The 26,180-nt window shown below is 39.6% G+C and overlaps 1 protein-coding gene across 2 annotated transcripts; it reads right to left on the reverse strand.

The window, feature by feature from the left end:
- Positions 1–1,271: 1,271 nt before the first annotated feature.
- RAD21 (RAD21 cohesin complex component) lies at positions 1,272–24,779 on the reverse strand. Of its 2 annotated transcripts, none has more exons than XM_031591150.2 (14): positions 24,598–24,779; positions 17,907–18,080; positions 16,012–16,141; positions 14,556–14,655; positions 13,353–13,459; positions 11,828–12,031; positions 11,111–11,236; positions 10,790–10,912; positions 9,376–9,599; positions 8,885–9,050; positions 8,372–8,523; positions 7,025–7,174; positions 5,902–5,985; positions 1,272–3,101 (listed from the first exon to the last, which is right to left on the reverse strand). In XM_031591150.2, the coding sequence occupies exons 2-14, from the start codon at positions 18,048–18,050 to the stop codon at positions 2,910–2,912; spliced, it is 1,902 nt and encodes a 633-aa protein (XP_031447010.1). In that variant the 5' UTR covers positions 18,051–18,080; positions 24,598–24,779; the 3' UTR covers positions 1,272–2,909. The 2 variants fall into 2 exon arrangements, with proteins under 2 accessions (XP_031447010.1, XP_031447011.1); XM_031591151.2 differs by having other exon boundaries at positions 24,506–24,779.
- Between the last annotated feature and the right edge of the window lie 1,401 nt (positions 24,780–26,180).

Here is a 26,180-nt window from a genome sequence, read left to right on the forward strand (position 1 = left end):
ATAGAGGTTGGAGCTTCATGATACTCGAGGTCCCTTCCAACCTGGGCCATCCTGTTTCTGTTTTAAATACTCCGGTATCTTCGTAAAGAGAAACAAAGTAATGCTGCACAACAGCACTGCTGCCTCTCACGTCTGCACAGTAAGATCAGGAAAATACATCTCTTGGAGATATAACAAATGCTCGTATAAGAGAGCAAATGCTTTGTTTATCACCATTCCTTTGTCCTTGCTCAATAGGTCATCATTATACTCTTGTGAAACCTGCTTTCCAATAAATCTGTTTCTCAATATTACATGCAGGCCACGTTCAATAGTGCTGAACATGTAACAAATCCTCTGCACTACAAAGCAGAGCTTGCAAAGATCGCTTCAGATTATGTTTAGTATCACCAGGAGTACATCTTTGTGAAGTCAATTTGTGGTGAGTGAGGATCCCAGTGGTGCAACAAACTGCAACGTTGTTGACAAAGATGTCCTAAACCTAAACCAGAGAAAACCCCAGAGAAGTCACCTTTCATTCTGGTCCCATGCTTTAGTATCTCCTCCTTACAGACCTTTAATCAAAGAAATGAAAAACAACTCTCGACTGTCCAGTGCAGATAAGCTGCACACATGCACATACTCAACCTAGCTCAACACGGGCCAGCCGGCAAACTTGCAGCAGACAGAATCAGCTGCTTCCAAAGGTGGCTCAAACTCAAAACAGTACAGTCACTTCTGTGTGATGAAGTTATCTCACTGGATCCAGGCTGGTTCTGCAGTTCCCAGAGACAGCATGAGTCAAACAGAATTCATTACCCTGGGTTCTGCGTAAGCTCTGCAGGTAACCCGAGGGACTCCATAGGAGATCTGCTGCTTTTACAGGCTCAGAACCAAGTGTCTGGATCTACAAGGACCTCGTATCTTCAGAAGCACTGACATATTCACAGAGGCAATTCTAGAAGAAAGAGAACTGCAGAGCTAAAAGAATTCAGGGCTGGATATGTTCTGGCATTCGGAAGGGACTGGCATGGAGATGAATCACTTTATAGAGTCTCCTCTAATTTTCCACACAGACATTCCTAGCATAGAGCGCCTGAACAAAACCACAGGATGGCCACTGAAGTCAGTTCTCCTTCTTAATGGTAAGAAATCTATTTGCACATTCAAGCTTTAAATCTCTCCAGCAGCTCTATCAGTACACTTCCACTCCTAATACCAAAATAAGCAATCTGTAAATACAAGGTCCCTGCTACGTAAGTGAAAGGTGTTCAAAGAAGATACGGAGCTCACACATAACAGCTTATAACACAACTTTTATTAGAAAAGTTATACATAACAGCATCAACTATTTTCAAGAATATTATTCTTGAAAAGCAACAAAACCAGACTAAAAAGTGTAACGAGAAACGAATGACCTGTTCTATAATTAAACATTCAAGTTATCTACAATGTCTCTTTTTACAAAGGGGAAAACCATGGTTTTACAGGCACATCATGATGAAAATAAAGCTGCAGTAATTTTATACAATTAATTAACTTTTCCAAGGATTATTAAAACATGATCATCATGGAGTTGCAGATTTTTTTTTTAAAACATTCACATAATTTTACATTTCTGTATACACTGAAATTTCAGTCCCAAAATTACACCACAAAGTGCCCACATTAAAACCAGAACCTTCAGTGTGAATAATTTTGCCCTAAAAAAAGTTAAGACAGGTTTCCATAATCAATATATTCACATAATTTCTGGTACTACTTGATCTAACAGTAAAGCTTCATTGTTTGTATGTAAAATCAAATGGGACTTCTTTTGCAAATCTGATAACATGTTTGGAACACAGGAGTGTGCATTACTGGAAAATCAATACTAAAACCATAAATATATCCAAAGAGTCATTAACACGCTACACAATTAAGCAGAACTATGCCCGTTCACACTGTATATTCAAGCTTGTTGCCCTTTCAGTACAGGTGGTATCTGAATGTAGTACCTCTACAGAGGTAATCTGTTCAACTTTTTATTCTTACTTTTATAAGCCTGCTTCATAAAAATCAGATAATTTACAATCTAGAGTTTGTTTTAAAAAGTCTGGAGTTTATATACAGCTCTAACAAACCTAAAGTATTTTGATATCTTAGAAGGTTTAAATGAAATGGCTAGAGTTTTCACTTGATGCTTATTAACAGTTATTAGCCATTAACAGTAGTGGACTGTAATGAGGTGATAAGTAGAAAGTTATGTTTCATCTAAAATGCTTAACACACATTCAGTCCTTTCATGTATGCAATGGTGTCACTCCCAGAAAGGGCTTTTCACAGACACCCATTTCCCCTTAGCATCAAGGGCTACAAAAATCCGACTGCAAAAATGCAGTGACAAAGCAAGCTGACGTATCAGGCACTACCTTTCATATTGGCAGCTGTAAGAGACCCACAGTATGCACAGAGATCTAAGGAAGGGGAAAAAACCACAACTATGAGAAGCAGACCGAACATTTTAGACAAGTTTGGCAAAATTTTTAACCAGACAATAGGTTGGCCATTCAGGTTTACTTGTAGAGGTTTTAAAATATCACTATTGAATTAACTAGTCGAATGATAGTAAGACATTGTCATGATACTCAAACATTACATGCACCAATATTGCACACATCTGCTCTGCCTTCTTAGCACAATCTTCATCCGGGTCCTTGAGCTGCCTGGTTTCTGCAGCTGGAACTCAAGCCTCCCACCCCAGCAGTTTCACTAAAAATTTAAGTGGTCAATTTAAAATACAAAACCCAGGTAACCCCCGAAAAAACCCAACGAGGACTTTATACAGACAATAAAATCTAAGTTTTCTGCAATGGTCTTGAGGGCCCTACAGAAGGGGCAATACACATATGCACTAGTGAACAAACACTAGCTCTGCCGTATCTAACCATTCAAATAATATGGAATCTGGGACCAGGTGTTGCAATGATGTCACTGTAAGGCTCCTCCTGTGTCAGCTCGATAGCTTGCTGCTTTTTAAGTACCAGGAAACTGTAGAATTTTGCAGCTGCTTGTTTTCTATTTGTATTTCTGCACAGCTCAAGCAAACTGATGGATTCTGCTCCAGTCTTAGCAAGAGCTCTCTGAAAAACACAAACATTGATAAGGCAAATTTAAAAAATGCATACAAGCATGAACAGCAATTGGCAAGATTCTGTTTTGTCATCATCTGAGAGATGCTGGGAAGGATTGTGATGGACTCAACACTGGGCAGGGACACTACAACACGTACATAAGTTGCACATGGATCTTATCTAAATGAAACCAACGAAGATCCCCCAAAGTGAGTGAAAAAGAAAAACAGTCTTGAGGCCACATATTCCAGAAACACCGCAGTATAACAGAAAGGCTTTGGATATCAGCAGCCAGCTGGCTTTTTGACTACAGAACAACTATCTCTGAAGAGACATAAAAAATCATGTTTTACTTCTCAGAATGAAAATAACTCCAAACAGAATCGTGAACTGTTGTTTCAAAAAGTAATTCAGGAGCTCAGATTCTGTACAGAGGCATCATTTTCCCAAGGTGGAAGCCTGTTTATTTCTAAAAATCCTCTTTGTCTGAAATAAAGTATCCAAAAGCTGTTTATGTTTTTTTAAAGTCTTGGCCAGAATATAAAGGATGCAGGGAAATACATTTGTTTGCTGCCTAGAACAACTACTAACATCTTCAGTTTAAAACAGAGCCATCTACTCTGGAATATCTATGAGATGAAAACATATTAAGCTGGCCAAATGAAATTACTTCATATTAAACAGATCCTAATTTTGAGTCTCATTACAGATTTAATGTTTCAGCTATCCAGTCTGATCCTTTTTTGGGCACATGGAGGAGACAATCAAACAAAGCTAGATGTGGCCCAAGGCAAACTCTGAAGCTCTTGTAAGAAATCCATGATTCAACAGAACAAAAATAAGGAACATTACCAACTAAACATCTGTACACTTTAAAAATGATTTTAATTGACAGCTGTACTAATTTTAGCTGGGATAGAATTAATTTTCTTCATAGCAGCTCATCTGGTGCCACGTTTCGAATTTGTGATCAAAACAGTGTTGATAAAACACCAATGATTTAGCTGTTGCTAAGTGGTGCTTGCACAGCATCGAGGCCTTCTGTTTCTCATGCTTCCCCCAAAGCAAGAAAGCTGGGAAATGCACAAGATATTAAGAGTAGCCAAAGCCACAACAGCTGACCCCAACTGATACGGAATATCAGCTAATATTCTATACCATACGATGTCATGCTGAATTAAATCTATGGGATAAGAGGAAAGGAAGGGAGTGTGGGACGTGTCTCGAGTTACTGCGTTACTATGCTGGAAAACAGCTGAGCATCTGCCTGCTCGTGGGAAGTAGTGAATGAGTTCCCTATTTTGCTCTGGTTGTGCAAGCAACTACACTTCAACTGCTACTCCATCTTTACATCAAACTGTTAACTTTCTTGTTTTTAGCCTTCTGATATTGTCCCCCATCTCACTGGGGAAGTGATGGTGTGCTGCCTAGCTGCCTGTTAGACTTAATCCATATAAGCCGTTTAAAACGATCTTAAGCTTGCGGAATTCTTGCAGGCAAGCAAAAGAACAGACTTCATTCACATCAGTCTTCAATGTCACATGCTCATGCTCCAGAAATTTAAAGCTTTTGCTTGAGTATGTATTTCTGAGAAAACAGAAATTACCACTAAATCATACTTGACTAAAAACTCAGCAACGTAAAAAAAAAAAACACACAAAAAACCCCCACAACTATAACAGAACTTCAGAGATATAATAGTGACAATGAGCTTTTATCAGAAAATGTGGACTAATTTTACCCCAAGAAAGATGACTTTGGAAAACAAAGCCAGCTTAGTGGGATGGAATTGACACTCCAGTGGTTTATGAGTCAGCCCTGGGAGCACAGGTGAAAGCAATTCACCTGTGCTACAGGAAGGGGTGGAGCCTGGCTCCACCTCTCCTAGACCCATTTAAGAGCTGACTACCAGTGGGGAAGGATCTCTCTCTCTTCAGAAGATCTGCTCCACTGGTCTTTCCTGAGCGAGCCCACAACACGGGTAAGCTTCCTATTTATTCTCTTTGTCTCACTGCGCCTAACTCTCTTGCTTATTTCATTATTATAACATCTTAATATTATTTGATTATATAATATTCCTTTATATAATTTTCATTGATTATACAGGACCACAAAACAGACTTGAAAGCAAAAGGCAGACCTACATGCAAGCAGACATGAGCTTGCACTCAACTTCAAGTATATACTAGAGGCATTCAATTTTCTTATCAGAAAAAGCCCTTCAGTTCTAGCAAGCAAGAATCCATTCTACAGACGATTATCTGTTGTGCAGACTGACAATGGCAGTCTGAAGCCACCTGCTGAAAAGTAATGCTGCACTACAGAGCCAAGGTCACATTCCCCCAGTTGCTGGGGATTCAGCTTATCGTAGCACAGAAGATTTCAGACTAGTCCATCTAGGAGCAAACATCCCACAAAACAGTTTTGTTCCTGGATCTTGACAATGTTTGTCTATTCTTACTTTGCCTATTCTTACAGAGCTCAAAGTCAGGGGGTGCTAAGGTTTCATTGCAAGAACACAAACTCAGTTATTTTAGAAACAGCATTTCTGGGAATCTTACTTGTGTACAAAGTGTGGCTGGAAAACACGTAAGTTAAAAGTCCTATTTCAAATGTTATTTGAAAAAACATGGCAGTTACATTATGATTTAGTCAGTTACAAGAGTATTTTCCTCCTTATGACAGAGCTGATATTTTAATTCCGTATTTTCTGATAATAAAGGCTTTAAACTTTCACCTCAGGTCAACAGCACCAGGGGGTACATTCAAAAGCTACTTCAAGAGAAAGTAAATAACTGATAATGTGTACCTGAAGCCCATGAAGCATTTGTTGAGTCCTCTTGTTCCATCTCCGTTCTTCTTGATCTTGATCACCCCCTGTGCCATCTTCTTCCTGCAAGCAGCCAGAACTCACTTACAAAACCAGAGATGTTCTCATGCACCAACTTCTACAAGAGGTATTTCTATGTATCAGTGCAGCTTTTTCTTTTCACCAAGACAGATGCAATCTAACCAGGTATGGACAACCTGACTCTTAGGGTACAACTAGGAAATGGGACAGAGGAAGATAAATGCTTAAGCTGATGTATCTTAGTAAGGCTGCATGCTGCTATGACTATACCTCAAAATGTCATGCTGCTAACTAGCAACACAACGAAGTTCAGTCATGCTGGCTTAATGAAAAAAGACTTATCTAAACTAAACATAACATCAACAATTCTTTTATTTTGTAAACATTATTCAACACTGACATTCTCATTTCAGTGTGGAAATGGAGTCAGTGAAAAAGGAAAACAGGTTGCTAAAAGCTGCAAAAGGGAGCTGTGTTATTAGAGAGGACCATGTCCAATGAAGCACTCAGAACTGTGTTTGTTTTATGGAAGATGTATTGCATATGGCTTTTAAAATGAAAGTTGTATTTCAAGCCTGCAATTATAAAAATCACCATGAAAGCAACACATGCAAGTATCTTTGTTTCCAGTCTTAAATCAAGTACTTCAAATTGAGCAGAAAACACCACCTGGACAATTTTTTTCTTTCATCTCTCAAAATTAAATCAAGATGTATTTCTTAGTTTTGATTGTACTCCTATAAAGCAACATTTCACTGCAAACAGCAACAGCTTGCTGCAGTACTAAGAAAATCAAAGTCCAAAATTTCTTGCATAAAGCATCAAAATTCAGAGAGAGCAGCTTAAATCGAACCACATGAGAAGAGAAGCATCCTCTAACTCCCAAGAGAATGCAGATGTGATTTGTAAAATGGTCATGCAACAACTACATTTCTCTAAATAAAAAGTTAACATTTCTTGAATACAAAAATCAAACAGTGCCAGGGAACACACAAACCCTTTTTACACAGCTTGTTGTTGTTTTGGTTTTTTTTTTTGTTGGTTTGTGGCTTTTTTTTTTTTTAAAGAGCTCTGCTCTTACCTCCTCCTCTTCCTCCTCCTCTTTTTCTTTTTCCTTCTCCTTCTCTTTTTCTGGTAGAAGTTCTAGCTCTGGTATTAGCTGACAGATGTTTTGCGGCTCCTCTGGAGGCATTTCTACTGGTGGTATTTCCAGCTGTTGCGATGGTGGATGCTTTAGGAATACACAGCACAGATAAACAGAGAATCACTTCTTTGGTGCTTTTACAACAGAATGCTGACACTACGACAACGTTCCACAACATCCAAGTCTCTCTAACTCTTCTCTTAGCCATTTATAAGAAGTTTTGAAAAATGAGAAGTAATGTTTTTGTCCATTTGCTCTCCTGACCTGCATTTTTAATGCTTCACTCTCTGCTCAAACAAAAGTTAAGGCATCACTAAGGAAAAAGGCTTCCCAGCAAAACTACTGATCTCATTTCTTGGATCAGCACACGTAACCAGACACAGTACTACGTGAACAAACTATCTCAGTCAATAAGACACCTTCAGCATATCAAAATGTTGTCCCTTGTAATACAAACAGAATAGAATTAAGAATGAGGCACTCTAAAGTTTCTAAGCATTTACTACTATATGAGAGCATCATAGGGCAGGTACCTCAAAGGTATGTTTACCTAGAGACCTGATCTTGTTGGCATAATCCAAGTTACCCCAAAACACATTATCTAATTCAGCAGTTGATACCAATTTCATCCATTGCTCTGCTTTTTATAAGACCATGTAACATCTGTGTCATTCAACAGTAAGTAACCTGTAATCCCATGAGAAATGGGATAACAAGTTCACAAGCGTGAGAAAGACTGCACGATCCAGGACTGTTCCTTCTCACCAGGCATTCAGAGATCGTATCTTTAATTTTGCACTTTTCTTCTCTCCCTTAAAAAAATATGGTTTCAGTTCATAGTGCAGCACAGTTTTTACAGAAGGGGTAGATATGAAATAGCTTACCCATAACCCAGAGGAGAAATCTCTCCTGATAGATCTTGTTTGAACTATTAACAGTGAACCACCAGGAATATCTTTTAAAAGGTAGAATGAATCTGTGCAGCTCACACAGTCCTTTCTAATATATACTTGCCACAGCAGAAAGTCTTGATATAATTTATTCATTGAAGACTTTCCTTGGATGAAACACCATCAGTTCCTACCCAATTTGAATTCAGGGGAAAGCTTACACAAACTTTTCGGAAAAATCCCATAAAGGCATTACACTCAGAGATTCTGGTACTACTCCACTGTATCTTGATAGCAAAGAAAGTCAGTACCTCAAATTTGTGTCACATTCTGCTCAAAGATACTTCCCACTTCTGATTAAAACTAGAAGAAAAAAAATCACAATAATTCTTACAGGTAACACTGGTTCTGGTTCCACTTGCTGCAGTTTGCGTTTAACACCAGTTTGTGGTGGTGGAGGTGGCATAACAGATTCATCCAGGTTGGTCCTGCTGCCTTCCATCATTGACTCTTGTAAACGACTTGGTTCTTCCAGAATTGGTTCATCTATATTCCATAATAAAAACAGTTCTAGTAATGTAGTTTCAAATAGTACTGATGTATCTAGGTTCAATCTGCTATTTAGAATGAAGTATCCTAACAGACTGCATAGCTTCTGCAATGATCTGGTACAGATGTGTATACAAACCAATACAATACCCATTTAATCCATTGGATCAAACCAAATCTGTCTTCTATTTCTAGAAAAAAAAAGCTGTTTTAAATCAGGGACTGTATAAAAAGCTAAGCAAGCAATTAAAGTCCTTACTTCATTATATTTAGGAAATTAATATTAAAAACAAAGGAAAGAAACAAGCTCTGAAGGAAAGCAGAGCATCTTTGACCAAATGACCAATGACAAACAAACCAATGACATCTCGCTGCTGTTGCTGCTGCTGCTGTTGCTGTTCCTCTCTGGGCACCTCTGGGTTTTCAAAGTCTTTAAGGAACTCATCAAGGTTGTCAGCTTCTCCACCTTTCCTCCTCTTTCTTAGGTCTTCTGGAACCAGGGGTGTCAGACAACGAGTAAAGAGCTAAGGAGAAAGTTAAATGACTCGCTATTGCAGCTCTCAATATCTTGTGTCACATAAAGCAATCACATGCCATCTTTCCTTCCTCCTTTTTAATCTCCTCTCCAACATTTATAAACAAGAAAAATTGCTTTTGTAACTGATAAATAAGCATTGGTATTTTATGTCGTTTTTACTGAGTCTTTCTTAAAAAAAAAAAAAAGCAAAAACAAGAAGAAAACTGATGAATATTCCTATCATTAGATTGTAACTCAAATACTGGTGTTTACCAGCGAGGCACAATCCTGAACACATCCCATATAAAAATTAATTTGTATAAAAGCATTACCTTCAGTAGCCTGTTATTCCACAAAGGCTGCGCAGGCAGAGAGAAAAGCTTCTCAACTCCTCCAGTTTCTTTCCACATCATCAGTTTCTTCGTAGGGGGCGCCAAGTCCAGCGTTGTAACAATATCAGAGTAATCACTTAATTGGGCTCGAATGGTCTTGCTATCCAACTCTTTCACACTGTCCACAATGAGCTTTCTCTTCCTCTTTGCTTTGGTTTCCTTGACTGTCGAGATTTTTTAAAATTAATGAAGGTGAGTTCACCAAGATACCAAATCGTAGTAGAAATCTTACAGATTTTCTACAGGCCTTACTTGACCACATATAATGCAGCCACAAGAATAAGGAAGTATCAGCACTAGAAGGTATGAAAACCTAAAAGCACTATATCAAATGTTACTCACTACAAATACAGTCCCACAGCCTACAAATTCTTCTGCTACACTCATAGTGTAACTGAATCTTCCTTATAATTGTCAATATCCTTAGCTGCATATGCCTCCTCCCTCACAGTTTGTTTGGCTGGTGTTCTTCATGAGCAAACCCCTGAGATGTAAGGTCCCACTGGCCAAAAAGCTGAAGTACTGTAACTTACTGATGATTTTTTTTTCCTTAAGCCCTATGTGAATTTTGGTAATACGGGTGGTTGTCATACCTGTACCTCATTCTGTTCTAGAAGGCTTTATTGTAAATTGTTTGCAGCGTGGCCCCTGGCAGCAGACCCTGAAGCTCTGGTAAATGCTGTCTTTGCTGGTCCCAGCTGATCAGCTAAGGACCTCTGTTGCTACCTTACCACCAGAGGGCAGTGCCAGGGCTTACTAACTGGTCAAGCAGTAAATCAGTTTGGAGTTCCAAATACAGGACAAACTACATTTAATAGATCTTAATTTTATTTTCCTTTTTTTTAGTGACACTTAAGTTAAAGCAGGGATCTGTTTATATTGAGCCAAATGCAATACCACTTAAAGAAAACAAGTGTGTCTTGCATTAATGAAATTCTGTCTTTTTCTCTATTTACTAGAGCTTGAAATAAAGAGATTTCTCTGCTGGAATCAGCAATTCTTAAAAGCTATACTAGAAAAAAGACTACTCCTTCTCAAGCAGCATTCACAATTTAAACAATCACTCTTGGCCATCAAAAATACTAGTCACCGTGGGGTTTTTTTTGTTTTTGTTTTTGTTGTTTTATTTTAAACTTCACGCATTCTTCAAAAGTTACAAACCAGTTTCTCCAGGATTACTGAAACAAGTTACCTGTCCAGAAGCACTGGAAGGTCAAAATTAGGATAAAATGAATTCAGCACTCAGTCCTTGGTTTCTTTCTCAACTGAGAAGTACAGTCATTCATTTCTACTCCATCATATTAAGGTGGGCTCTGAATGATCCAAAGAAAATATTTCCAAACAGTTTACTTACCAGTTATGTCAATAGGCTCCAGAGCAAAAGCTTCTTCTTCATTGGGAACAAGAGTTGTCTGATCAGTCATGGTTGGTAATGGTTCAACTGGATCTACTGAGTCTGGGCTGTCTGGTCCACCCACTGCCAGTAAGAACAAATACAATGCACTATAATGTCAAAATACAAACAGTGCTATGCTTCCCATCCTCTCCCTCCACATCTTAAAACAGTCTGACACATTTCATACATACATTCAGTTCAACATACTCCTAAGGAATTAAGATTCTTAATTAAACCTGGTTAAAAACAATTCAAGTTCTAGCCTTAGATCATACTCACTTGATACATTATCATCATCATCCATATCGTCATGGGGAGGTTGCTCTGGCATCATTACTCCACCTTCTGAGAGTGCAGGTGGGTCATCAAAAATACCACCATCATTATTACTGAGGAGTTTGTCATCTGAAACGACCATATGAAAACATCATCACTTTGCCTCCACAAAGTACAAACAAGTTTATAATGAAGTATAGACAAATTTAGGAGAACATAGATAAAGACAGTGCAGAAGTTAGAGAAATCTATACTTTTGATGCTGACATGAAAGCCATCACAAAGCATCTTCCAAGGCAAATTTCAGCTCCAACTCACAACTTAGAGATAAAGTTTATTACAATACACTTGCCACATACTTGCACCTTGCTATGTTTCTTAGTACTTCAAGTGGAAGCATTTAATATAACTTGTAACATATTAACAAAACCACTGGGAGAAGTCAGAGTTGTATATTGTTTTTTCTTTAAAGAATGTTTCCTACTTTACTGAATGGGAAAGCTCTGGATGATTTGATTTTACTTCATTTAAAAACATACAGTTCACCTGGAATGTACTGTCTGTGCTGCTACAGCACTCATAAAGCAGAATTGTACTGCTGAAAGCACAACTTAAGAGGATCAAAGTAAAAAAGTAAACAACCTCCTCACTCTCCTTCCCAAGAAAATATTAAGGTACAACATAAGAGAGAGGAAAAATATTTTAATTTCTCAAACATACCCAATATTCCACCATCATTTCCTTCTCCAAAATTATCATCTTTGTACTGGTCTTCATATTCCAGGTGATTAGCTTTCTCATTAAGGTGACTGGTGCTCTGTTCAGGTTCCAGTAAGAGATTAGAAGCACTGGTGCTCACTAGCATGTCATCTTCAAATGCACTACCTTCTCTCATCATCTCACGATCATCCATCCCAAAGTCACCTGCAAGAATATGATTTCACAGCTGTAAATGCAGAAGAACTGGTATGCAAGGGACCTAGCTAACCCATCAAGAAAGGTCCACTTGTAAGACCAAACCTTTCCATCATTTTAATCCTGTAATTTTTCATGGAGTGCAAAATATATATTGGAACAAACATTTTCAGAGTTACTTTAACTTCAGAGTTAATAGGCAAAATAGAAGAAATTGTAGAATCATTTGAGTTGGAAGGACCTTTAAAGGCCATCTAGTCCATCTGCCCTGCAATGAACAGGGACACCTACAGCTAAAGCAGGGTGCTCAGAGCACTGTCCAGCCTGCCCTTCAATGTCACCAGGGATGGGGCATCCATACCATCTCTTAGCAACCTGTTCCAGTGCTTCACTACCCTTATTTTATAAAACTTTTTCTTCTATTCAATCTAAATCTCCCCTCTTTTACTCTGAAACCATTTCCCCTTGTCCTATCACACCAGATCCTGCCTTCTTCCTCACAGCACGCCCCTCTAGACACTGAAAGGCTGCTATAAGGTTTCCCTGAAGCTTTCTCTTCTCCAGGCTGAACAGTCCCAGCTCTCTTATCCTGTCCTCATAGCAGAGATGTTTTACCACTTGAATCATTTTTGTGGCCCTAAATAATGTTCATCATTTTGCTAACAGCAGAAATACTGTTTAAACAATTACAAGAAAAACATCTCCACTTTAAACTTTTTTGAAACAGATTTCAGCAGGATCTTACAATCAAAAGACAACTCAAAAAGTTATATCCTATGTCTTGAGACTGAGCTGCATGTACAGTTGCCAAACTGATATCAAATAAACAATCAAAGCTCAGACTACACTTTCAATAAGATTTTTAAATTATGGATATTATTACACCCTCACTATCCAAAGGTAAATACTTCCCAAATATTTTCAGGTTTTGATTCAAGTCTTAGAACACCATCCTTGAGCAGATATTGAAAGGAGCATCAGCAAACCTGTCACCACCAACTGCTAGAATTTTTTGACTGAAAACATGCCTAGAATTCAAGTGACAATTGACTTCTTCATATCATATCATATTAAAATTGATATAGTATTTCACTAATTAACGTGACAGAACATTCTTCAGCTTTAGGTAAGCAGCCAGAAGCATGCTGAGTAACAGAGGGCAGACTTTCTGGAAAAACTCAAAAATATAAAAACTAAACATATGGAAACACATCCTGTTTGATCTAATTTGTTTCTGTACTTACTAGCAGGAATTCTGTAGTAATTGCAAGACTGTAACTTCACAGTTATCAAAACTAATTTATCAACAACATAATATACAAGATTTTACCAAAGTCATTATCCTGGAGGATACTGATGTTGCCTACTTCTTCTCTCATTGTAATTTCTTCCACTCTACTCTGGTTCAAACTGAACTGCTGGGCCACATCAATATCACTTAAACAAACAGAAGACAATTATTAACATCTCCATTAAAAAATAAACAAACAGATAAGTTCTTAGATAAGCATGTAATTCCTAAACAGTTCACTACACATTTAAATCAATGAAAAAGTGGATGACAAACACAGAATAGGATGTCCTACTTGAAGCACTGAGACTATTAAAGGTTAAAACCTCTAACTCAAGTTGTGTCATCTTCCGGAAAATGTATCAGTACCTCTCTTTCAGCCTTGTTATGCAGGGCCACTAATTTTAAGGCCAATTTAACAACTAAAAACAGCACTGCCCTCCTTCAACTCCGACAGCTATTAATATAGTTATAAAAAAAAATGTATCTAGTAAATGTACTAAGTTAATATTCAGCTGTGTGTTAAAGCACTTTTCTTAGAAAAGCTTTTTTTTTTCCAATTGAAATTTAGTGTATAATCCAAATTGAGTACAAACCACAGAATCACAGAATTGCCAGGGTTGGAAGGGACCTCAAGGATCATGAAGCTCCAACCCCCCTGCCACATGCAGGGCCACCAACCTTCCCACCTAATGCTAGACCAGGCTGCCCAGGGCCCCATCCAATCTGGCCTTATCCAGGCATATTTTGAATATTTCTAGACAAGGAGAATTCACAGCCTGTCTTGCCAGCTTGTTCTTGTGCTCCATCACTAACAATAAAGAATTTCTTTCCTGTGTTAGTCTGGAACTTCCTGTGTTCTAATTTGTTCCCATTCCTCCTCATCCTGTCATTGGGCACAACTGAAACCAACCAAATAGACTACTTATTAAAGCAAGCCACATCCCAGAAATTCCATTACAAATAATACATGAAACAGTATCCTTTGTAACCCCCCTATTTCTTAAAGGCTAAGAAGTCTTCACAGAATCACAGAATTGCCAGGGTTGGAAGGGACCTCAAGGATCATGAAGCTCCAACCCCCCTGCCACATGCAGGGCCACCAACCTTCCCACCTAATGCTAGACCAGGCTGCCCAGGGCCCCATCTAATCTGGCCTTGAAGCTGTATACTCTTCAAGCTGTATACTTGCCATGTTTACAGATAACTCATTAAGAAGTTATAAGAAAAGCATCAACTTACTCTAAATCAGGAAGTGGTTGGTCAAAATCATGAAACTCCTCGGGTAAGGTAATAGCATTGTAAGCAGCCTCTCTGTTTTCCTCAGGCAAATCCACAACCCCTGCAGAGAAAAACACTCAGGCATGAGTTCCCATTCCTTACAAGGACAGCATCTTCCCCTGTGCTTTCACTGAAGCTGTTCTTTCATAAACTTATTGTCTTTCAATTGTTGAGTTGAAACCATGCTAAACACCTATGAAGAAATCTTAGATAATATTAGTATTGAGATTCAGGCTAACAACAAAACAACACCTACTTATCAAGCTGTCATACTGAACTGTATAACCCTGCAAGAACTGCAAGCTTTGGGTCACTAAATGTTTGTGTAGCACATTGCTGAGCCATGCAGCTAAGGCAGGTATTCTAGGTCATCACAATATTACACAGGTATCTGTTAATGCAGGTACCTGGTAGGAATTTGTTTGATCAGGATGCTCCAGATGAGATACACAGTTCTACATTTTGGTTTGTGCTAAGCAGCGACAACACAATAACTACTCTGCTTCTGGTCAGGTAGTCAATTCAATTAACTTCTGAAATCCCAGCACAGTACTTGGACCACCCACACAAATTTTCTACTTCTGTACTGAAAATAGCTAGATGATCTAAACTACATCAGTGTTTGGTTGGAATCTTTTTTAATCCTCCTGAGATACTTTATCTGCTATTCAGTGGGCATCATCACAGAAAAACAGAACCAGTAAGTAGCAACCTAATACTATGTAGAGCCAGTAGTAACATTGCCCCTGTTTAATTCAAAAGCTTAGAGGCCAGGACATCTGCAGGGGAAATGCAGATTCAATTCCTTCTGTATCCAGAGGGAGATCTGAGCTCCATGTTCTGCCTTCTGACCCACACAACACAGGCCATTCTGAGCTACTGTACTTCAAAAACACTGCCAACTCTGTTCTCCTTCACAGTGGATAATCAAAGAATCACCATCCAGGGTGTACCAGGAACAAGCACGACTCCACAGATTTACTTGTCATAGTCCTTGGCTAGCAACTAAGAAACTTAGCCCTGCTTTCAGGGCAATTCAATATTTGTACCTGTTAGTTGATTAAAACATGTAAGCAATTCTCAGAGCAAACGAACACCACAATGGTTAAGCTGCAAAGTAAACTGAGAACAGAGATAAGTGCCTCAAATTGTTTCAGGTCAGCATATCATTTTCTGAGACTATTTTACTCAGTCAGCTCCAACAGGAAAAGATTTTGTTCAGAATCCAATCAAAAAAATAATTCATCATACAACTCATTCACATAGCCAGCTTGAAGCAACACTAAGGAAAACAACTTATCCTGTAATTATCCTATACAACTTTAGGTAGTTATTCTATTAAGAACAGGAAGTAGAACTTTATATCACCTTAAAAAGGGTAATAAAACTTTAGATGTACTTGGACAAATATAGGTACCTGGACGAAAAGCCATCTTAATCTTAATGAAGGCCTCATTACAGTCTGCAAGGAGGTACTTCGCTTTCCTGTGGTAGATTCTGACAACGCCTAATAAGAGATGTCCTGAAGTTCGAAGTGCCATCTTCACCTAAAAGAAGATTGTACAATCAGTGATTGAGGTATAGCCTTACCTCTTCCCTATGATTAAATTTGCCAGCTTTGTATGAGTTTTTCAGCAATATCAAATATTCCAAATAAAGATAAAAATCAGTAGAAAACTCTAAACAAAGAAAGAATGACAAGTTTACAGTTTCAGATGATGCTCTGTATATTACTCTAGGACAAGTTGGAAAATGTAAGTAAATTGTAAATTGGTGAGATCTCACGTAAGGAATTTCCAAACATTGGAAAAAAAAAGACATCAAGACAAAATCCATTTCACCATATCCTTTTCTGACAACTTTGTCACTTCAGTTGTGAAAACTAAACAAACGATCAAGTTTTGAACAGCCAGAAGTTACTATGTGATTAAGGCTGAGGTGTGGTTGAAGACAATGCTGTGCTACCTCTCCATCATCTGTCCTCCACTTACAAAGTAGAACAACAGTGGAAGACAAAAGATGTTCATAAACAAACATTGTCATATTAAAGTTAGCTTAAATAGCTCTCCTCCTTAACCTGAATGTTTTGCTGTGTAATTGAGTACTTCATGCACTGAAGGAGTCATAGGAAATCTCCAGAGGATTCTTCTTAAATGTTTCAGTCACACAGGCTACTTGCGTTGAAGAAAGATTAAACCTTAAATGTCTACCTTCAAACTTTATGAATACAAAACTGCATACATTAACTCACATTACAGCAACTGATGAAAGTCTTACACAAAGGTAAACATATGAAAGAGTGCCCAGCAGTTTCTCCTTTTTCTGAAAGGAACTCTCAACTGAGTCCACAAAAATTATCCTTTCCAAATCCTTCCAGGACTGGCACTGAAAGAAATGACTTTGTACTAGAACAGTAAGCATCTCTGTAATTGTATTATAGGTATCTTTGCTTCATAATGGCAACTGTTCCAAAATCCAGATTAGCACCATTGTGACACTGTTTTGTTTGATTCAATGAAAAAAAAAAAAGAAAAATAAATTTTCGTTCTTTTTTACATAGGGACTTTCTTACTCTTAAATGACAGAATTTATAACCAAATCAGAGCACCAGTTCTTGAACGGATATTTTCATTTTTATGAGCAGCAAAGGAGAAAAAAACATCAAGAACATAAGTTCCTCAAAATTCCCCCTAAAAATTTTCACAGTAACTGTACAGCTGTTACATTCTTCCAATTTTGTCCCTGTTTTCTTTCCATGAACAAGCAAAAATCCAAAAGGTTCAAAAGCAAGGCTTCTACATTACCCTGTAATATTGTTATTGAATGAACCTATCTTCACAAAAAACAGTAACACTGCAAGCTATTCTAAGTCTTTGCTTCTTTTTGCTGGTGATAAAAAGCCTGTTTCGTACTTTGGTCACAAGCACAAACAATATCTCAAATATTATTTCTGCAGCTTCCAGTAACAACAACTCCGAAAACACATCAAAGGCCTTTAAAAGATAACTTTGCACACAAGTTCAGGCTTTCTCTTTTGCAAACATCTGCTTCTAAATGATGCACAACATACCAAGATAAAAGTTCTCCATTTATGCAAAATGAAATATTTTCTAACTAAACTGCATGATACTCTAATATTAGAAAACAGACAAGAAAGTCATCTTCAGAATCATTCAAAAGAGTACTTCATATCTGAAAACGCCTTTTCATGCTTTAGAACAGCAATTCTAAGCAACCCAAATAGTAACTACCACCTGCACAAACAATTTCTTTTCAGTACAAGATAACATTACATCAGTGTAAAATAGATACCTTTGGTGAAATGATACTCTCCACGCTGCTCTCTAGATTACATTCAAAAACATGGGCTTTGGTTAGCTTCTTATCCCAGTGGGCCGCCAGCCATATTTTGGCCAGCGGCCCACGCTTGCTCAGGACAAAGTGGGCATAGAACATGGTCCCAGATGTCTAAATCGAAGAGCAGATCTGTAAAGAGAAAGGCAGATAGAGAGAAAATTCTTGATTAGTAACATCCTCACAAATATACTCCTTATGTTTGCTTTTCATTCATTAAGATCAAACCATTTGTATAAAACACTGACAGGTGTCGGTTATGTAATACATAAATTTTGTGCAATGAAAACATGAAGCAGGAAGAACTGTGATCAATCAATGCTCCTTCCACAGACTAAAACCATTCACATAAATTTAAAATGTTTACCATACAAGGAAAAAAATCCTTGAATACATTTAACAAAGTTGATGACAGTACCAAACTGTCAGAATGAAAACAGACGTGTACCAGTTTTCTTAGCCACAGTGGTCTTCTACCTCTTCCATTTCTTCCTAGTCTAGCTTTCTCAGTAGCTCCTACTATATTATATACTGTTTTAGCAAAACACAGAGCATTCTAAAATACAGTGGTCAACTCTGCAGACTGCTCCATGTTTTCTTAAAACAGAAAGTACAACTCTCTACTTCTGAACAGACTGCTATCCATCTCAGAATCCTCTTAGTAATATTTCATATTTTTTTATGCAAGTGATGAGAAAACTAATTGCATCATTCCAAACTTCCTGAAGGTTTCACTTTCTTCTTCCTCCCCTATCAGAAAGTAAGACTTCCTTCCTCTTACCTAGCAGCTACCTGTTTTCTACTTATCTAATAAGTATCTCCTTACTGCTGATAAAGACACCAGCATATAAAGCCATGGGGAAGCAGACACGATGAGGTCTTGTGACATAAAGCTGCTAATACCTGCAGAAGGTAAGCATCTGATTGAGTTTAACTACAAGCTAGAGGGAATTTTGCTTTGAAGAGTTAGAAGATTTTCCACATACAGCTTCTTTTCCAGCACTACCCATATCAGGGGGGGGGGGAGGGGGAAGAAATGGAAAAATGGGAGAAAAGCAGCAAGCACAGCTGAGGCTTTTGAGCACCAACACTGCAGTAAGTAGGGGCAGTTTTGTTTGGGTGACACAAGGAGCAGCAATTTCTAACCAATAAAAACACGTTTTCCAAACATGTACCAACACAAATTACAAGCAAACAAGGATCACAGTGAAACACAACCTTGGTAAACACGATAGCCAGAGAGAGATTCTCACCAAGACAACAGCTAGGTGACTACAATCAGCTTACAGGTAAAAGAAACAAGTTTCATAGCAGCTATATCAGAGTTGTTGGTATTTATGGTGTACACTCATAAAAAGCACTTGGCTCAGTGGAAGCAAAGCCAACCTCTGCATACCCAGGTAATAAACAAAAATCTACATATCTAGGAATAGATTCCTGAAAGCAAATGTCAAGCATTTGAGCTCTAAATTTCTGCTGCATTAAATACAGAATGGAAACACTTCTGTTGCCCAAAAAATTATCAAACTTGCCTGACTGATAAACAGGCTGGCCACCAGTTTTGCCCATAGCCAAGAACGGACACAGTACATGAGATGTAAAGAGAATAAAGGCCACATTCAGCTTGAACTAACATAGCATATAGCAAGCATTACAATTTCTGCTATGACTTCAGAAGACAGGTGTCAGTCATAACAGCTGCAAATTAACAAAAGTCAGAGTTACTTATTTTTGTGTGTTGAGACTGTGTGGGTTTAAGAACAGCACTGCACCAAGCTGGAAATGAGCAAGTTTTTTCTAGGAAGCAAAACAAAATCACTTTGGAAGCATCCTTGGTCAATAAAAGCTTTCTTTCCCTCTTCCTCCTACTGGCTTTTGGAAAACTCCACGCTGCCCCAAAGGCTACTGGACAATTCAGTCCCTCACACAGTTTCAAACGTCTCATAATACTTTTTGGCACTAAAAGCCAGGCTGGATGTGGCTCTGGGCAGCCTGGTCTGGTGGCTGGCAACCCTGCACATAGCAGGGGGGTTGACACTAGATGATCTTTGAGATCCTTTTCAACCCAGGCCATTCTACAACTCTATGATGCTATGATTTTAAATACACAGAGACATAACTTCGTAGCACAGCATTTTAGTAACTGGAATTGCACTGCCCTGAGCAGCAGGTAAGTTACCCACAGATGTGAGGAGGAAGAGCAGAGGAAAGCAAACACACACTTAACAAGACCTTCCAACAGTTGGAGAAGAACGTACATTGATTCACAGAGTTTGGTACAATTATACACTGATACATTACAATCATTAAAATATGTAACATGAGCATGACAGAACTTCAAACATACCATTAACTGTAAGCCTGAAATGTACTGAAGATTTCCTGTCAAACATGGAACATACTGTTAGGACTAATGAGAAGAAGCGACCTATCACTGCTGTCCAGGATTTGAAGCAATAATGCAAGCAGAACACAAATGGTTAAGAATTGGAGAGGAAGCAAGTTGCCCCTATAAACAAGGAGGTCAGTTATACCTCAAAGATGAAGGGTTTTTGCTTTGACTTTTTGAATCAGAAATTACTAACAACCTCTGTCTTTCAAAGAGTTGACAGCCCAAGTCAAATGGGAACGGGCTTTAAAACGTATACTCTATTAGTAATTAAATCAAAGAACAGAGGCTGAAAACCACTACACCACAAAAGCCAATCTGCTTGCACTGCTTCTTAGGTTTGACTCCTCTCAGTACCAGAATTATGGCTCAAACCTAAAGCTCACTCATCTTGCAGGCAGGAAGAATAAACTGCACGTGTATGGTATTTAGAAACTTCTGAAGCACGTATGAATCCAATATAACTAACTTCTGACAGAGGCTGTTTCTTTTCAGCCATTATCGAAGCCTCGCCACAGCAAAACACATCAAGAGAAACCATGAGCATCAGAGTACAAATCATTTAAAGCACTTTAAAATGAACTACTGCCAACAAATAATACTTCTGTTCAAAGCAGCACTATCTTCCCATGTCACAGTAAGGAGTCTCAGCAACTTGGAAATTCCAGCCAACCTGCTGTATTCTAATACCTTTGCTTCTATCAGCTGCAAAAACGTGTCTTTGCATGTCTTAGCTGCAGCAGATGAACTGCAGTTACTTAGAGCACCAGCACAATGGCTTAAAGCAGACCCCAAGGGCTGCTCTTACTTTCTTCAAATATTTTTTCTTTCTTTTCAGATAATTATTTTCCTTATTTTATTGCTTGACCTTTAATGCATAGGGCAGTATATCAGTGCAGAGGCATAAAAGGAGGAAGATTTTCTGGTGTAATTTAAGGTTGGCATCAATGTTAAAGGCACTAGAAGGTTTTCTGAAGAGACAGCATTCAGGTAGACACATAGAACATCTGTCTTTGGATGCAATAACAACAAATAGGAAGCCTCAAAAGAAAAAGGGTAGCTGATGGCTCTTATGAAGATTATAAGGTAAAATATCTTTGTCAACTTTTGAAATTGACTAGTTATGGAGCAAGACCTCAAAACTCATCATAAGAACTTACAGCACTCCAAGAAAGACAGAAAAATGAACAAGGTAAAAGTAGCATGTACTCACACAAGACCAGCTGGGATCAAATCCCAACCCTGCCCAATTGCAGTTTTAAGAAAGCTTAAACTTGATTTTAATTCATTTTGAATTTGCTTCAATGATCTGTTATGTTACTGTGGGAATGGAATGTTGTTTCTGCATTTGATATTAAAACGTAGCAATTGGTTTGAAGAAGTAGAACATAATGCATTTGTATTTTCTAACTTATCCTTAGAAATAGTTGATCTAAGAAGTAAAATACTGTATATGTTAGCGGCATGTTTTAGAAACATTATTACTGAATTATGTGATTAATTCTTTCTTGCAAAACTGTAATAGTTGTTAAATGTTCCAAACATATAGTGTGCTAAGGATTAGAAAACATATTGTAGAGCTGTTCTGTTAGGATAAGAGACTCTCAGCAAAAGAAAGACAGATTTAGCAAACATCAAAGAAGTTAGGGCCTCTTCACAAGGCTGAACTGTCTCAGTCCGTGAGAAGGTTGGGGTGTGAAGGCAGGCACCAGGATACTCCCCTGCCTCTCTCCCAAGCTTATCTTTGTAGAAAGAAGGACAAGCAGATATCTGCAAAATAATGATCAGATGTGGAATAAGTTAATTAACTACAGATTTACGCTTATGCAGCAAAAATTTATGTTTGTCCAGTGTTTCCATGTTTAGTGAAGCGTCGAGAAGATTGTGAACCTGAAGTACTCAGCCAATGGGGAACCAGGGGAGTAAGAGATGAGCGTCGGGGAATAGGGAATAAAAGATGTAACTCTGTTTTTCTGCGTGCTCTCCTGCTTGCAGGAGGCCCGCCACTGCAATTACGAATAAAATCTGCTTTATCAGAGATACCGTCCTAGAAAATTATTTGGATATTTCCTACATTACTGTCAATGTTACTGCCTTCAAGTTCCTCTGCCCAAACCTTGCTCAACAATCCCACCATTTTTTAATATTTTTCTTTCTTCAGAAGTATTGAAGTCTACAATTTTATATGCAAAATAATTGAATATGTGAAGTAATACTAATACAATTCAGACAGTTCATTTTCCTATTTAAAGTATCCAGCAACTGATCCACTCAAAAAAGCAACAGGAAAGCTGGGCAGTCAGTACTTGGGAAACTTCATCTTAATCATGAATTCAAACTTATGAAGTCACAGAATGAATCACAGAATGGCCTAGGTTGAAAAGGACCACAATGATCATCTAGTTTCAACCCCTCTGCTGTGTGCAGGGTCGCCAACCACCAGACCAGGCTGCCCAGAGCCACAGCCAGCCTGGCCTTGAATGCCTCTAGAGATGGATTTCCACACCCTCCTTGGGCAACCTGTTCCAGTGGAGGTGTTCAAGAAACATTTAGATGCTGTACTGAAAGCCATGGTTTAGTGGGCAATATTGGTGGTAGGTGAATGGCTGGACTGGATGGTCTTGGAGGTCTTTTCCAACCTTGGTGATTCTACGATTCTAACTCCTTAAGGCTCAGTGCTCTCAGCATTATATCATCTCCTTCCTTTGATAACCTTTACAGTTCTGTTGTTAACTCACATTTTTCTATATTTAGTACATTTCTTTGTGGCACCTTCAGCTTTATGGAAGCTCAATGACAAGTCACTTTCTTATATCCAAAAAATCAATTATTCAGAAGATGAAATTGAACTAGTCCAACCTGACATACTTTTGATATACACATACCAGCATTTTCAATTTGTCTCCAGGTTTTGCCTTTTTCCATCACCTTACATTCCAACTTGCTATGGCAAAGGGTGTACTACTAGGTCTGCAACTGCTCAAAACACTTACTTCTTGTTATGTAGGAAATGCATTCACTGTTCTCCAGTCACAATATACTACATACCAACATTATCAAACTTCCAGAACTAGCACCCACTAGCACCATCTAATTCAAACAGCAGATCTTTCAGAATCCTCACTGTCTGAGGTCACCAATCCTTAGGAATGGTTCTCCTTGTCCCAGCCATGACCTCTATTTTACTTGCAGGTATCCTGTCCTGCCACCTAGATTCAGCATGTCCATTTACACAATGGAAAAGACTACTTTTATGTCCTACCTCAACTATCCCAAACCATACAGTGAAACTGCAGCTCCAAGTCAAAAGAGTAATGATCCAATTGCAGCAAAGAAGTATTAACACACTCCTTAAACATACGTTAGTTGATAAAGACAACAGACTTTATCAGTCTTTTATTTTTACCCAAAAATCTGACTGTAAGAAAACTTGATTCTTCACCTTCTGCCTCACAGTTAAACTCATGCATCAACTGAGCAACTACTCTCATTTCTGGGGGATACACCATCATATCTGGAGTAGAACAGCAGCAACCTGGATGGTCAGACAACAGTAATTTGTGTGGCAATTTCAGATTATTGTAGGTCTCACAAACTTCTTGCTCCTCCTTTTGTTTCCCCTCAGCTTCCTCTGTAGTAAATATTTTAGATCAGCGTGCGTGGCGTATCCAAGTTCCACAGAACATCAAACATGCAAAATGAACCCTTACAACTCGAGACTGATCCTAATGCTCTGACACTTCCCCATTTCTCATATACCTGGTTTTATGGAGTATGAGGTCAACAGAAGTATTAAGTGTGCTTAACACAGACGTTCACACAACGGGGGCCTGCACGCTAACTTCTCTAAATTTACAGTATTTTTTTCCACGCACCAAAAGCCACTTTTACCCTCGCAGTGCCACGCCAACGAAGCACACATACCCCCACCTCCTTTGTTACCGACACAAACACAGCACCTCGCTCCGCGCTTAGCAGAAGCCTTCCATCGAGAACCACAGAAAGCCCTCAGAGCGCAGCAGCCCGCGGACCCTCACTCACAACTGCCCCAACCCCGCTGCTGCCGGACCCCGAAGCCCGGATCTCCGCGGAAACCCCGCGGCTCCGCGCCGTGCCCGCCACAGCCCGCCCCGCCTCACGCCGCGCTCCCCGCGGGCCGTGCCCGTACCGCCAACAGGCCGCGGCGGCGGTGCGGCCGCCCCCGGCCCTAGCACGGAGCCGCCGTCCTTCGGAGCGAGCGAGGCCGGTGCCGCTCCTTACCCGTGTCCGGGGCGGGGGGAGGCTGGCGCGGCGGCTGGCCGGGCCGGGCTGGGTACCCGCTGCACTTCTCCGAGCCCAGCCGAGCCGCTCACTCAAACAAACAAGATGGCGGCCGGGGCCCTTCCTGCCGCCCAAACCCGCCGTTCAAATCGGCAGGATGTTTACTGTTAAACTGCCCCCCTGCGCCCGGCCGCGCCGCCGCCACCGCGCCTGCGCGGCGCAACAGCCGCCACCGGGCGAGCGCCCAGGAGGAACTGTAGAAGTGCGCATGCGCCCGGCTGCGCCGCTCCGCGCCGCCGGGCGGGAAAGCGGCGAGCGGAGTGGGGGGGGGGGAGATGACGAGAGGTCGGCTGAGGCGACGGAGCGCGCCTGCGCACTGCCTCGAGCTCCGCTGCGGCGCCTCGGCGGCCGCGGGGAACGACGGGAGGCGGAAGTGGGGCGGGTTCAGTTGCCGTGGAAACAGCCGGGCCTAGGAAGCGTCGGTTTTGTTCGCAGGCCTGGATCCGTGCTGGGTGTCCCACCCTGGGTCTCCTTTCTGGGGGCTGTCCTGGCTTTGCGTGGCTTTCCCATCTCCCGTTGCCAGCAAACACCAAAACCTCAATAGCAGTGCTTACTTTTTAGTTAGCCTGTAAAAAATGGCTCTCACTGGAAACACACGTTCCCTCTTTATGACCTACTTCCTTAAGAAGATCAGCACACTGGGTTTTCTCTCTGAGCTTTGTAGCACACTCCTGGTATCTGGGGCACTGCAGGCATTGCTTCTGTGCTTTGTTGGCAGCTTTGGGAACACCTGCACAATCCATCGTGACTTTTTTTTTTTTGCAGTACTTTGACTTCTACAGGATTTGAAATTGTTTACTTGTTTGAGATTTGCCAATGTGTAAAACAGAGAACTGTGTCCATAGCTGAACATAGGCAGGAGACCATGACTGCCGAAAGGAGAGGGGAAATGAGGAGCCTGTTTTGGGAGCAGGATCTTCTGGTCTTCACTCTGAGGTCTCACATTATGAGTGCGTAAAGTAACATTATGGATGAACAAGAAACAGGTTTCAGCCCAAAGGAAATCAAAACACATAAACTGTATTAAATAACTCTTCTGAAATAATACATATGAGGCATCAGTTTCACCCCCTCCCCCCCCCAAAAAAAAAAAAAAAAATCAAATACCAAGAGTATCTTTTTACCGAGAATCTAAAAAGTGATATTGCTATTTGTAAATTTATCAGATAATATATCTTAGTGGATAACATCAACGCATAAGACATAAAAATGCATAAACTCAAGTCCCTTGATTTTCTTTCCCGTCTCAACTTTGCAGATTATATCATTCATTTTCTTTAATGATGTCTCATTAGAGTTTGCTGGCTACTGTAGTGTTTCAAGTGTTGTTTTTTTGTTTGTTTGTTTGTTTGCTTGCTTGTTTGTTTGTTTTTCCTGAAAGAAAGCATCTGGTGTACCACCACTCTTTATTTGCTTCTCTGTGTACAAATTGATTTAGTGGTTCAGACACTGAACCAGCAAGTGTGTAAGTTATAGGAGGTTATCGTCTACCAGACCACAGTTTAGAAATTGTTAAACATTGC

This window comes from Phasianus colchicus, chromosome 3, assembly GCF_987193195.1.
Source record: "Phasianus colchicus chromosome 3, bPhaCol1.hap1.1, whole genome shotgun sequence".
Taxonomy (NCBI): Eukaryota; Metazoa; Chordata; class Aves; order Galliformes; family Phasianidae; genus Phasianus; species Phasianus colchicus.